At 39.2% G+C, this 15,195-nt stretch overlaps 1 protein-coding gene across 1 annotated transcript in view; it reads left to right on the top strand.

Moving 5' to 3' along the window:
• Positions 1-14,994, top strand: part of ccbe1 (collagen and calcium binding EGF domains 1) — a 75,264-nt gene extending 60,270 nt beyond the window's left edge. The window contains exons 7-11 of the mRNA XM_053648381.1: positions 4,104-4,212; positions 5,051-5,190; positions 8,347-8,382; positions 12,922-12,957; positions 14,598-14,994. Coding sequence (XP_053504356.1) covers positions 4,104-4,212; positions 5,051-5,190; positions 8,347-8,382; positions 12,922-12,957; positions 14,598-14,825 — 549 coding nt within the window. The 3' untranslated portion in view covers positions 14,826-14,994. The remainder of the gene's footprint in view (positions 1-4,103; positions 4,213-5,050; positions 5,191-8,346; positions 8,383-12,921; positions 12,958-14,597) is intronic.
• Positions 14,995-15,195: the final 201 nt, after the last annotated feature.

Genomic DNA, 15,195 nt, shown 5'->3' on the forward strand with positions numbered 1-15,195 from the left:
CCCTGCCCTCCACGTGACCTTTACGTGCCCTCTACGTGCCCTTTCCTCAGTCAGCAGCAGCAGCAGCAGCCAACTCCATCGTCATTCAGCAGCTCTCAGACGGCAGCAGCATGATGGATGGATTATTAATGTGATTCTGCTGAGAGAGAGAGAGAGATACATGCTGTGGGGGAGACAGAGAGAAATCAAAGGAGAGAGATGGTGACCAAGAGCACGACCATCAGAAAGTGCAAGATGAGGAGAGACACAAAAACAGCAAAACTAAGACAGAAAATCAAAAGACTGAAAGACTAAAAAAAGAGAGAGACTGAAACAGAGAACCTGAAGGACCAAGAAGCAGAGATGTTGAAAGGCAGAGAGACGGATAGCGAGAGACATATGAACCAAAACACTGAGACAGAGAGTCAGAAAGACAATGAGACAATTAGAGAAACGGAGAGACAGAAAGAAAGGGAAATGGATAGTCTGAGAGACAGACAGTCATAGATGAGAGAAATGTGTATGAACCAAGAAACAGAGAGACTGAGAGACAGACAGAGAAGCAGAGTGACAGACAGAGACGCAGGGAGACAGAAAGAGAAATTGAGAGACTGAGAGACAGACAGAGAAGCAGGGAGACAGACAGAGAAATAGAGAGACTGAGAGACAGAAAGAAATAGATGAGAGAGATGTGTATGAACCGAGAAATGGAGAGACAGATAGAGAGACAGAGACAGACAGAGAAGCAGAGAGACAAACAGAGAAATAGAGAGACAGACAAAGAAATAGAGAAGCAGAGATATAGACAGAAGCAGAGAGACAAACAGGGAAGCAGAGAGACAGACAGAGAAATAGAGAGACTGAGAGACAGACAGAGGAGCAGGCAGAGACACTAGCTGCATTTACATGGACAACAATAATCCACTTTTAATCTGATTAAGACCATACTTTGATAAGAAACAACCATGTAAACAGCAACTTACCTTAATCTAATTAAGGTCATACTCGAACTGAGCTCTAATCGAATTAAGACAGGTGGAGTACTCCTGTTTTAGTCACATTATGGACATGTATTACAGACATGTAAACACCTTAATCACTTTATGAACGTCGTGTGAGAGTTTTCATCGCATTTTGCGACAGGACACGATCACACACGGCAGTTTTACGGCGAACAAGAGAGTTCGGCCGCGTCCCAAATCGCATACTTTCCTACTATAGGCCTGTAGTGGGGAAAAATACATGTATCTCGGCTACTATATAGACGGTAATTACTTGGTTTGAGACGCAGCCCACGGCTTCAAGCAGTTGACTATTAGCATGTACGCATGACAAATAATTAACTGCACTTAAAGCGTTCGTAAAAAAAAAAAAAAAAAAAAAAACACAAAACTGTATACGGTACCATAACGAAGACGAACTGTATGTTGATACGTGAAATTCTGGAGGGACGTCGGACGGCGTGGCGCGGTGACGTAATGATGTGGGCTGTTAATCTAATTATGTTCTAAAACATGTAAAACGGGAACATGACAGGAGTATTCTAAAAGCGACTCTTATAAACACCTTAATCACAATATTATCTTAATGACTACGTTCACATGGACAGCAGTAATCTAATTATTGACCTTAATCTGATTAAGATAATAATGTGATTAAGGTGTTTACATGAGTCGCTTTTAGAATACTCCTGTCATGTTCCCGTTTTACATGTTTTAGAACATAATTAGATTAACAGCCCGCGTCATTACGTCACCGCCGTCCGACGTCCCTCCAGAATTTCACGTATCAACATACAGTTCGTCTTCGTTATGGTACCGTATACAGTTTTGGGTGTTTTTATTTATTTATTTTTTACGAACGCTTTAAGTGCAGTTAATTATTTGTCATGCTATACGTGCTAATAGACAACTGCTTGAAGTGGTGGGTGTGTCCCAAATCGCGTAGTTACCGTCTATATAGTAGCCGAGATACATGTATTTTTCCCCACTACAGGCCTATAGTAGGAAAGTATGCGATTTGGGACACAGCCGAACTCTCTTGTTCGCCGTAAAACGTAAAACTGCCGTGTGTGTACGTGTCCTGTCGCAAAATGCAATGAAAACTCCCACACGACGTTCATAATGTGATTAAGGTGTTTACATGTCACTACTACACGTCCATAATGCGACTAAAACAGGAGTACTCCACCTGTCTTAATTAGATTATTGCTTACTTCGATTATGACCTTAATTAGATTAAGGTAAGTAAAAATTGCTGTTTACATGGTAGTTTCTTAATTAGAGTATGGTCTTAATCGGATTAAGAGTGGATTATTGTTGTCCATGTAAACGCAGCTATTCAGAGTAAGGTCAATAATTAGATTACTGCTGTCCATGTACAAGTAGTCAATGAGAAAGAGAGGAGACGGACAGATGGACAGAGAAACAGACAGGTAGAGAGAAACAGACAGATAGAGAGAGAGGCAGAGAAATAGAGAGACAGACAGAGAAATAGAGAAGCAGAGAGACAGAAAGAGAAGCAGAGAGACAGACAGAGAAGCAGAGAGACAGACAGAGACAATGAGACAGAGAGGAGACAGACAGATGGATAGAGAAACAGACAGATAGAGAGAGAGATAGAGACTGAGAGACAGACAGAGAGATTGAAAATCATTACCATGTATACACTGCTGAACTAAATGAAGATAAAATTACAGAAGATGAAACTGGGGTGTGGCCTTCAGCAAACAGTCGAAGTGTAAAAACAGCCTGAGGGACAGAAAGACAAAGATTGTGAGTTGTTTTTTTGTTGTTGTTGTTTTTTTAAAACATGTTTTCACCAAGAAAATCATCAGGCAGGTAGCTTGAGGTGAAACTGGAGGCCACACCCCTCCCTGATGTGTTAGCATAACAGTATATTAGCCTCATAGCATCAGTGCGAAACTAAAGAAGCACGCTTTACACAACAAACATGTCCGGGTTGATTGTCTGCATTTGCTGTAAAGTCGACACGCTGTGTGATTACTTCAGCTTGACGGGAAACTCCTCGTCTTGTGTTTTTCATTAGTCGTGAGCGTTTTTGCACAGATAACACGTTGCATGTTTGACACGCGAATCATGGGAAATACAGGAACTGAAATACGTTCACCAGACTTCATTTCTGCAAATCTGTTTTAAAAAAAAAACAAAGCAAATTCCAAATGGCTTTTAAATTGCTCACGAATCCAGACGCTCGCAGATTTATGTGTGAAGCCCGAGGCTACGCGTGCCGTGTATTCGCTAGCCGACGTGCTCTCGAGGTCATGTGTGTGCGTGTGTGTCGCGCTGTCTGAGGCTCAGGGGTTCAGCAGGTAACGGATACTTCCCTCACACACTGAGAGTGAGGCTTTGAAGTGCAGCTCAGTGGAACACACCGCTCGTAAAACGAGCGTACTGACGTGTAGACATGGACGTGCATTTACTCGGGGCTCGGTGCTCGCACATGTTACAGCTTATGGATCTGATTACATGCTAAAGGTTAGCACAGACTTGCTTTCTTTCCCTCCGTGACGCTCGCTGTACTGTATTAGTCATGCCATCCTGTCAGGACTGTGCCATGTGAGATCGCAGCATTTTAGATTTCCTTGTCGATTTTACCTTACTTTTGACGTCTCTCTTCGGGGTTGTTTCGACGTCTTTGTTTTGGTGCCTCTGCAGAGGGCATTTGAAAAGATATAAAACTTCTAGTTCTTTCATAGGCAATCACTTGATAGGTTACTTTCGTTTGCAGCAATGACGGTAATTTCGGCTAGTACTGAAATAGCTAGCTAGTTTTTTCGGAAAAGCTACGCTTTGAAAACAGCTACTGCGACGCTACTAAACTGTAGTTACGCTAGTAGCGTCGGTACTTGTAGCTACACTGCATACCGGACACTGCGTGAGCCGCAGGTAGAACGTGTGAGGCTGAGGCTAGGCTAACGGTAGTGATGAGTCACCTCAAGGGGCAGCAAATGAATTCAAATGAAATAGCACATACACACATTTTCAAGATCTGACAAGCTAAAGGACAAAATAATGGTATATTCTGGCAAATGTTTCTACCTTGACACGTTAGAGACTCCAGACTTGGATCTAAAACGAATGAGCCCTCTGTTGTCTATGTAGATGGCCATGCTGGTGAGCAACACTGAGGTCAACAAGCAGATGACCAGTGAGAAGATGTTGACGGCACATTCCTTCCTGCCTGGACCTCCAGGACAACCTGGACCTCCTGGTGAGCTTTAGCCTGCTGATACACTCTACACGTCTTTACATTTTATTATTCTACATCGTACGTATGGTTACGTTGATCCTAACGTGAGATATTGATAATTAATGAGATTAACTTTGTTGAACATACAAAATGGTGGAACACACGGAAGCTAGTTTTACCAACACAAATGAGGGAAACGTTGCTAGCTCACATTGCTAGCTAAACACATTGTTGGCTACATTTACAATACGAACAAGGAGTTTTTGAGCATCCGTATCAGCCGTTTGCCAAATAAAAGTTCTCCTGAGCTCAACCGCTTGTACATCAAGTAAATTGTGTGTTCTCCTTCCCCTGTCGAAAGCTCAAATTCGCAAGTTTCATGTTAATGTACTGTAAATCAGCGCTGTAGCACACTGCACTTCTCTAGTTACCTGATGATTCGAGCCTTTCTCCTTAGCAATGTTTTCTCCTGTTTCCTCTTATAAGAAGGGAAATCCACGGAATCTGTGTCCTGTGTGCAGACGTCAGACCTCGAAAACGGTGTATAATTTCATAGAAACCAAGAATTACAATTCAGGGCATAACGATTACGGCTGTAGTTCTTGACCTCGCAAACTTCTGGAAATGATTTTATTACCATTTATGCCGCCATTAAACGTCCGTCGTGTTTTGACATTGAGATTATGTTGAACGATGTTATTAGCTCATGTCGTTACAGATTTTCCAGCTCGGTTTGCGTAAATGCTACGGTTATGCCAGTTGTATAATCTTACAGTGCGTTATTTCGAGGACTTGTTTCACTTGTCATATTCGTTATGCCATAGCTCACTCTCTGACACACTCTCTCTCTCTCTCTTAGGAGTTCCTGGTCCTAAAGGTTCTCCTGGACCCCCAGGGAGAGCTGGTGCTCCAGGTCTGCCTGGACCTCGGGGCCCGATGGGGCCGATGGGTCCTTCTCCGGACCTCACGCACATCAAACAGGGCCGACGCGGACCAGTGGTGAGACTCTATGCACCGCAACGTACACAAAAACTGATTGCACGATGTACCGTCACATGACCTGGTCATACAGTTTGGTCATGTGTTGTTTTAATTTTAAAATACTTTTCAGAGATGTGATATAGAAAATACTTTCAAACGGCACTGAACAGGGAAACACTGATGAATAAGAAGAAGTAATATAATCATTAGTTAATACATTGGATTCAAGAAAAATGTAGTCCAAAAGTATCATTATAACATTCGAATAATAATAAAATACATTTAATTATAAAATAGTTATTATATACAAATATTTCATGTAAAAAAAATTACATTAAATGATTAAATAAAGCTAAAATTCACTTTATAAGCCATGTAGGTCATATGTTTTGAAGTTTGAGTTAGTTTAAGAGTCATAACCCTTGAATCAAACGTATTAATTAAAGTTCAAGTGGAATTATAACTTCGTAACCTCGAATTTTGTGGCCCACGACTTGACTCAGTCTTCAAAGCTCTTGATTCATAACTCCAACACTTCAGAGTGTATGACGCATTTTTGACTTAAACTTCAAAAGCTTTAAAGTAAAAGTGTGAGTCATACGTTTTGAAGTCAAAGTTGAGTTGTGAGTCAAAACCATGGAAGTACGATTCAAACTAGATTCAAACGAATCTGAAGCTTTAAAGTCTGAGTCGAGTTGCGAGTCATAAGATTTGAATCAAAATCTTTGAAGTAGGAGTCAAAATGTCAGTCATAATCTTTGAATAAAAATCTTTAAAGTAGGATTCAAAATGCGATTCATAAGATTTGAATCAAAATTTTTAACGTAGGAGTCAAAATGTGAGTCATAAGCTTTGAACCAAAATCTTTAAAGTAGGAGTCAAAATGCGAGTCATAAGCTTTTAATCAAAATCTTTACAGTTGGAGTCAAAATGCGAGTCATAAGCTTTGAATCAAAATCTTTAAAGTTGGAGTCAAAATGCGAGTCATAAGCTTTGAATCAAAATCTTTAAAGTCGGAGTCAAAATGCGAGTCATAAGATTTGAATCAAAATCTTTAACGTAGGAGTCAAAATGTGAGTCATAAGCTTTGAATCAAAATCTTTAAAGTAGGATTCAAAATGCAATTCATAAGATTTGAATCAAAATTTTTAACGTAGGAGTCAAAATGCGAGTCATAAGCTTTGAATCAAAATCTTTAAAGTAGGATTCAAAATGCGATTCATAAGATTTGAATCAAAATTTTTAACGTAGGAGTCAAAATGTGAGTCATAAGCTTTGAATCAAAATCTTTAAAGTAGGAGTCAAAATGCGAGTAATAAGCTTTGAATCAAAATCTTTAAAGTAGGAGTCAAAATGTGAGTCATAAGCTTTGAATCAAAATCTTTAACATAGGAGTCAAAATGTGAGTTATAAGCTTTGAATCAAAATCTTTAAAGTCGGAGTCAAAATGCGAGTCATAAGCTTTGAATCAAAATCTTTAAAGTTGGAGTCAAAATGTGAGTCATAAGCTTTGAATCAAAATCTTTAAAGTCAGAGTCAAAATGCGAGTCATAAGCTTTGAATCAAAATCTTTAAAGTCGGAGTCAAAATGTGAGTCATAAGCTTTGAATCAAAATCTTTAAAGTCGGAGTCAAAATGTGAGTCATAAGCTTTAAAACATTATACTTCAACTTCATACTAGGAGCAGTCCCTTATCTTAGCGCAAATACCTTCCGATGAAGCTCTGACACTGGAGACTCCTTCCATAAATGTTTATAAATGTCTCCTTACCTAAAACCAAGATGTTTCCTTACATCCGTATCAACAAATATGTTTATCTTTGTTAAACGTCAGTCTTTTATTAACCTGTTTATTATTAGTGTTAGTTTATGTGAGGGTCTGCCATACAAGACTGTGATCAACCAATCCGAATCAAGAATTCTACAACTCTGTGGTGTGAAATGTTTTATATCTCTTTTTATTTGGAGACATCACAGTAAACACTAATGACACAAGTGGAGTTATTATCTCAGCAGTACTGAAGAGTCTTTGTGAGTTCTGAAACCGAAGCCGGGTTTGTGAGAGCTGTAGGTGTCCAGCTCACCATCAGGTCGAGTTTAGATCTCTGACCTTCACTGAGCCTCCGCGGGGAAAACCACTGCAGCTGCAGATGAAAAACTCGAGCACAACCCACCACTTTCCCTCCTCGGTCCTTTGATCCGATACGAGCTCATAATGTTCTGGATTTCGTCGTGAATGTGAAATGGCATAATAAAAACCATCATAGCTGAGCAGCACAGAGCTGATAAATCATGATTGCAGTAACGTACAGCATGACAAACTTTCAGAAAACAATCACACAGGAAGTAGCAACACAAGAGCACCAGAACAAAGCATTAGCAAACAGAACAGCTAGCTAGCTACATAATGAGGGGCCAAGCACTAACGGTACAAGGCACCTATTGTATTGTTTTCCTATGGATTCTGCTTATTATTATTATTATTATTATTATTATTATTACAACCCCAAGTTCAAAAAAGTTGGGATGCTGTGTAAATTGTAAATAAAAACAGAACGCAACGATTTGCAAATCGCATAAACCCGTACGTTATTCACAATAGAACGTAGTAAACATATCAAATGTTTAAGCTGAGGAAGCGTACCGTTTTAAGGGAAAAAAATAAGGTCATTTTGAATTCGATGGCCGCAACACGTCTCAAAAAAGTTGGGATGGGGGCAACAAAAAGCTGGAAAAGTAAGTATTAGTAAAAAGAAACAACTGGAGGTTAATTGGGAACAGGTCAGTAAGATGATTGGGTATAAAAAGAGGATCTTAGAGAGGTGGAGCCTTTCAGAGGTAAAGATGGGCAGAGGTTCAACGATCTGCGAAGAACCACGTCTATAATTTGTGGAACAGTTCCAGAATAATATTTCTCAGCATAAAATCTCAAAAACTATGAATATCTCATCATCTACTGTACATAATATCATCAAAAGATTCAGAGAAATCTCTGTGTGAAAATCAATATCGCGTGCCGTGATCTTCGGGCCCTCAGGCGGTGCTCATTAAAAACAAGCATTTATTATTTATTACTATTAGCAGTAGTAATGTTATTCCTGTCATTGTATACTGGATGTTTCTTAGAAGTGTGTTTTAATGTTGTGTGTGTGTGTGTGTGTATGTGTGTGTGCAGGGTCCTCCCGGTGCTCCAGGCAGAGATGGCATGAAGGTACTATGTATGTGTGTGTGTGTGTGTGTGTGTGTGTGTGTGTGCATGTGTGCGTGCTCCCCTAGAGTCCTATCAATAATGAAAAAAATCTTACACACACAATGAGAGAAAAATACTGTGTGTGTGCGTGTGTGTGTGTGTATGTGTGTGTGATTAAACTGTGAGATTCCAGCAGCTGAAACAGAACGTTGTTTCATTTGCAAGCCAAATATTTGTCGAGTTTTATTCGAATGAGTCACTGCTCACACACTAAACAATGCTAATGCAGTGCAGATTTTATTACCTCAACTCACAATCTGCTGTAAAATACTCAGAAGTGTCAAGAAAATCAACGAAGCCTGCAAACACAACATGCACAATATCACAAAATCTCAGAAGACAAGTATTTTTCCACACACACGATGATTTAAAAAGCCCGTTTTTACATTGTTTTTTTTTCATGATTGCAAGGACAAAATGGAGAAATACGCATGCATTTAAATTCATTTAACTGTTTCTCATGATCTGTAATTTTGAGAAGGGTGCTTGGGCCCCACAGATCACTGCTTGCAGCTTTATTCACTATGCTAATAAGTGATCCATAAGTAGTTTTCTTCAGTGGGTTTTTTACTGAAAGGAACCTGAATTTACTCGTGTGTGTGTGTGTGTGTGTGTGTATATGTATCTATATATATATATATATATATATATATATATATATATATATATATATATATATACACAGTGCATCCGGAAAGTACTCACAGCGCTTCACTTTTTCCACATTTTGTTATGTTACAGCCTTATTCCAAAATGGATTAAATTCATTATTTTCCTCAAAATTCTACAAACAATACCCCATAATGACAACGTCAAAGAAGTTTGTTTGAAATCTTTGCAAATTTATTAAAAATAAAAAACAAAAAAGCACTTTGTTGATACAACAAAAAAGTGTCAATACTTTGTTGAAGCACCTTTGGCACCAATTACAGCCTCAAGTCTTTTTGAGTATGATGCTACAAGCTTGGCACACCTATTTTTGGGCAGTTTCTCCCTTTCTTCTTTGCAGGACCTCTCAAGCTCCATCAGGTTGGATGGGGAGCGTCAGTGCACAGCCATTTTCAGATCTCTCCAGAGATGTTCAATCGGGTTCAAGTCTGGGCTCTGGCTGGGCCACTCAAGGACATTCACAGAGTTGTCCTGTAGTCACTCCTTTGTTATCTTGGCTGTGTGCTTAGGGTCGTTGTCCTGTTGGAAGATGAACCTTCACTCCAGTCTGAGGTTCAGAGCTCTCTGGAGCAGGTTTTCATCAGGATGTCTCTGTACATTGCTGCATTCATTTTTCCCTCGATCCTGACTAGTCTTCCAGTTCCTGCTGCTGAAAAACATCCACACAGCATGATGCTTCCACCACCATGCTTCACTGTAGGGATGGTATTGGCCAAGTGATGACTGGTGCCTGGTTTCCTCCAAACATGATGCTTGCCATTCAGGCCATGAGAACAGAGAATTTTGTTTCTCATGGTCTGAGAGTCCTTTAGGTGCCTTTTGGCAAACTCCAGGTGGGCTGTCATGTGCCTTTTACTGAGCAGTGGCTTCTGTCTGGCCACTCTACCATACAGGCCTGATTGGTGGAGTTCTGCAGAGATGATTGTTCTTCTGGAAGTTTCTCCTCTCTCCACAGAGACACACTGGAGCTCTGTCAGAGGGACCATCGGGTTTTTGGTCACCTCCCTGAGTAAGGCCCCTCTCCACCGATCGCTCAGTCTGGCCGGGCAGCCAGCTCTAGGAAGAGTCCTGCTGATTCCAAACTTCTTCCATTTACGGATGATGGAGGCCACTGTGCTCATTGCCTTCAATGCTGCAGAAATGTTTCTGTACCCTTCCCCAGATCTGTGCCTCGATACAATCCTGTCTCTAAGATCTACAGACAATTCCTTGGACTTCATGGCTTGGTTTGTGCTCTGACATACATTGTTAACTGTGGGACCTTATATAGACAGGTGTGTGCCTTTCAAAATCATGTCCAATCAACTGAATTTACCACAGGTGGACTCCAATCAAGTTGTAGAAACATCTCAAGGATGATCAGTGGAAACAGGATGCACCTGAGCTCAATTTTGAGTGTCATGGCAAAGACTGTGAATACTTATGTACATGTGCTTTTTTGTTTTTTATTTTTAATAAATTTGCAAAGCTTTCAAACAAACTTCTTTCACGTTGTCATTATGGGGTATTGTTTGTAGAATTTTGAGGAAAATAATGAATTTAATCCGTTTTGGAATAAGGCTGGAACATAACAAAATGTGGAAAAAGTGAAACGCTGTGAATACTTTCCGGATGCACTGTATATCTATCTATCTATCTATCTATCTATATATCTGTCTATCTATCTATATATATATATATATATATATATATATATATATATATATATATATATATATACACACACACACACACACACACACACACACACACATATATATATATATATATATATATATATATATATATGCTGCAACTAACGACTAGTTGGCCGATTATTTTTCCAATTAATTGGATGGGGCGGGGCAAACTCTCAGTACCATTTTTTTTGTTTATTTAAAATAAAATCCACAAACTGAGTGTTACAAATATAAACTTAAGACTAAAACTTTACACATCTGTTTGTCCAAAAGAGAAAAGAACCCAATACACACACACCAGAATATATATTATTAATTTAGGACCGTAGTTTAAGTTGGTGCTTTTTGTGCATCCATAAAAAATAATGCATAAATACTATAAAATAAACTTCTAATAAAAATTTTTTATGGCTGCACAAAAAGCACTGAATTAAACTACAGTTCTAAATTAATAAAAAAACTTACTTTCACTGCACCTTGTTTCTGTTACTCGCTGCCTTTAGACATATTACTTTACTTGTGAGCATAGTGTTTTACTTGCGCTCCCACTGTGTATCAGCCGTCTACACAGCGTGTGAGGAGCAACGCGGCCTCGTTACTAACACATCACTTCCGTTATAATAAACAACAGAATTTACACTGCAAGCGTGCAAATACAACATATAATGACAATAAACTTAAATTAATCTAAACCTTTTAAGCAGCTCGCACCAGTTTCCCCTGCCCCTTACACACAGTGGAGCATTTTGGATATAATCATAAGTTTGTGCTCGTGCATCAGTTTGATTTCCACGGTGTTTAAAATGCTCTTCTGCCTTAGAAGACTTGGAGGTTACACACTTTCTTCCTCATGTTTAGAACAAAAGGTAACGCTGACAGAAAGTAAACTGAAGAAAGTCATTATCGGTGACTCTGGGTGTTTGCTAATGCTAGCATGCGTATGACGTCATGCACCGTCGTGGCTTGTACTTCTGGTTAGTAGAAAAAACCCACTAGTGTTATATTTGAGTTGATATTACCTTTCTAAAATTCACACACTAGACCTTAGTGCAGAGTGCATAGTGTAAGTGTACAGTACTTCATTTGGGACACACTTTAGTATTTACTATTCGAAGTGTGTTTTCTGAACAGAAGTAACGTAATGAGTAAATCTCCCCCGTGCCGCGCGCAGACCAACTAATCCATAATGAGAGTCGTTGACAACGATTTTCATAATCGATTATTATCTATTTTATCGATTAATTGTTACAGCTCTCTCTTTCTCTCTCTCTCTCTACATATATATATATATATATATATATATATATATATATATATATATATATATACATAGAAAAAGTTTTAAACAATGCCAGGGTGCCAATAGTTTTTGCACTGACTCTAAATACATAAATGTCTATAAATACATATATATATATATATATATATATATATATATATTTAGAGTCAGTTCCAAAACTATTGGCACCCTGGCTTTGTTTAAAACTTTTTCTTAGGATTTTTTCAACATTTCTTTGAATAAATTTGCTTTTTAAAGGCATTTCATGTCTCATATTTTCAGCACGACGTAAGCTCTTTGACCACTAATTAGACTTTTGCCAAGAATGCCAAAAGACAAACGGCACTTCAAGGTCAACTTTGCAATGTGTGTGTGTGTGTGTGTGTGTGTGTTAGTGTGGGTGCACACACACTCACTATTCAGACGATGTTTGTAGGCAGAAGGTTGCTTTTATCTTTTTCAGCTCCCCAGAGCTGAATAGAGAACATCTGGCCGTGCTGACTGCCCCTGCGTGACCTCACAACCTTCGCTAATCCCTTCACCGAGGTCGACCGTTCCTACCATTCACGTCATCATACCTCTACCCAAACGAGCTAGAGCCCGTCTCCAAATGGAGCAAGTAACCAGCTCTGGGATTACATTTACTCATGTTTACTCACATTTACACACACTCGTTGGCTTCGTCCTCGGCGTTTGGTGATTGAGATAAAAACAAATATAACACGATACCGAGGAAGCAAATACAGAGGGAATTTAAGGTGTCCGGTTTAAAGCTTGTTTTTATTTCCCGCGTGTTGGTCTAACAACAAGCCATGCTGTACGACTTCTTCACTGTAATCCTACTAACGTAAATATTTTTTTTGGATCCTCCAGGGGGAGAAAGGGGCTCCTGGACCTTCCGGACCTCCGGTAAGAACCTCCCGTTATGCCACTTCTTCTCACCTTGTTATAGATATATATCCGTCTCTAGTACCATTGACCTTTGACCTCTGGAACACACACACCATGTCAGATCCCTACTTCCTGTTTCCGAAATTCAAGCCCTCGTGTTTTCGTATTTGGTGCTTTTTCCTCATGTTGACTGTAGGATTGTACGTGGATTGAAAAGGATTGTGGGAACCGAGCAGGTTAGGACTCAGTGTGACCCCGTCAGGATGAGGGTAAAAGGCTCTGCTGGGAGTCGTCAGGCTCAAACCTTCCATCAACGAGCCGTTAGATTGTGAGCTACTGCTGTACTGAGCACCAGGGAAAGTTCTAGATGAACTCCTCAAGCAGTCGTTAGCTACGCTGCCAAACATCACGGCAGTTTTTGAAGTGAATTTCTCAACAAAAGTAGACGTTGAGTACCAGCTACCGTTACGTTATTCTGACACGATGATGTCATCGAAAGCGCGTGAAGTAAGCACGGCCGTGGACTGTCGAGAACATCCTTTCACTGTACGTAGCGCAGGATTTACTCTGTTGTCGTTACTATAGAAACGATAACGTATTAATATAAACCTGCACTACTGAACAGGTAGTTATAGAACTGCTGTTTTAGAACATTAGTCAATACCCCCCCGGAATGGAGTCATGTGTTACCAGCGCAGAAGTAAGAAGCGGAAATGATTTCTAACAGTGTTCATTCAAGAGGTCAAAGGTCAATGGACATTTCCCTGACTACTATACAGCGTTTTTTTTATAGAGCGCAAAGAAATATGGCTTAGGGAGCATTTATACAACTACACTGGTTTTAACGGTGACTTTATAAAATATAGCCTTTGTTGCATGAAACATATTTAATTATAATTTCATTATAAAGAATTGAGAACAGATGGGATTTTGCGATATCTTGGAGTTTTGGAAATGATTCAGCATTATACAATCTTTATGTTTACAGTCTGAGCAAGTTAATAGTGCATTAAATAATTTTAATTGCAAATTTTCACACAAATTAGCTTTTGTTTGGGATATTAGTTAATCAGAACCTAAGTAATTAGAAGACACATTTTGTTAAAAAAAATGTTTTATTGTTCTTTATAGTACATTTTTTAATATTTTAGACATTTTTCATTTTATTACTTTAATGTCACGAACCACTAATCACTTAATTAATATCACTATTAACTAACTTTGCTAGCTGGCTTGTTAACTCCTAGCAAACTAGCTCAGATTAGACATTAGAGACATCAGAGTGGGTAAATTCGTGCACAGTGTTTGGGATATAAGTAAATCATGAACTAAGTAGCTAGAAGACACCATCCGTGACACTCTTAGAATGTGACCCAGACATCACTCAGCTAACAAACCAAAATAAGAAGTCACTTAGTTAGCTAGATTTTGGCAAGAACGAACAACACATAAGTTTATTGTTGGCAGAAATATGATGCATGTGTGTATTTCTGTTAAAAAAAAAAAAGCTAAACTAACAGCTGAACAGTTAGGTTAATGTTAGCTAATATCAGCTAATATCGCTTCCATGATTTTCCAAAATGGAGAATATTCACTGCTCTGATTAAATCCCATGATGCACTGCAGTAACCTCGTGTCGTATCGGGTGTGTTATTCAGGGACCTCCAGGATCCTTCGACTTCCTCTTACTGCTCATGGCCGACATCCGTAACGACATCGCAGAGCTGCAGCAGAAAGTGTTCGGCAAGCAGATTCCGTCCCCTGCCGAGGATTTTTGGAAGGACGGCGTGGACCTCGGCTCCGGAGAGGACCTCAAATCCAATGGACCTTTAAGAAGGAAGCGGAAATCGCCCGGCGCTTCTGCTGATCCTGACTGGAATATCTGATAAGTTTTTATTAAAAAAAAAAAAAAAGAAGTCAAAAACTGATTCGTAAGAAGAGAGAACGGTGTAAATGATGTTTTATTTAACGACATACTCTTTTAAATGAAGCCCTGAATGTATTTCTTTGTATGAAATTCTATTTTTTTAACATAAAAGATGTACATATTTATCATTCTCGTAGTCTGAATTAATCCTTTGTAATACGGATAGCACAATGGATGGTGAATGATTCATGATTCATCGTGAACAATTCTGTGGGATTCTGAGGGTGAACAATTGGGATGCGATTCATGATTCATCAATATGATTCCCATGGCGGTTATTTCTAAAATCTACATCAGTTTGTTAGCCACGACAGATGGCTAAGAGTCTG

The sequence above is a fragment of the Ictalurus furcatus genome, chromosome 18 (genome assembly GCF_023375685.1).
Source record: "Ictalurus furcatus strain D&B chromosome 18, Billie_1.0, whole genome shotgun sequence".
Classification (NCBI taxonomy): Eukaryota; Metazoa; Chordata; class Actinopteri; order Siluriformes; family Ictaluridae; genus Ictalurus; species Ictalurus furcatus.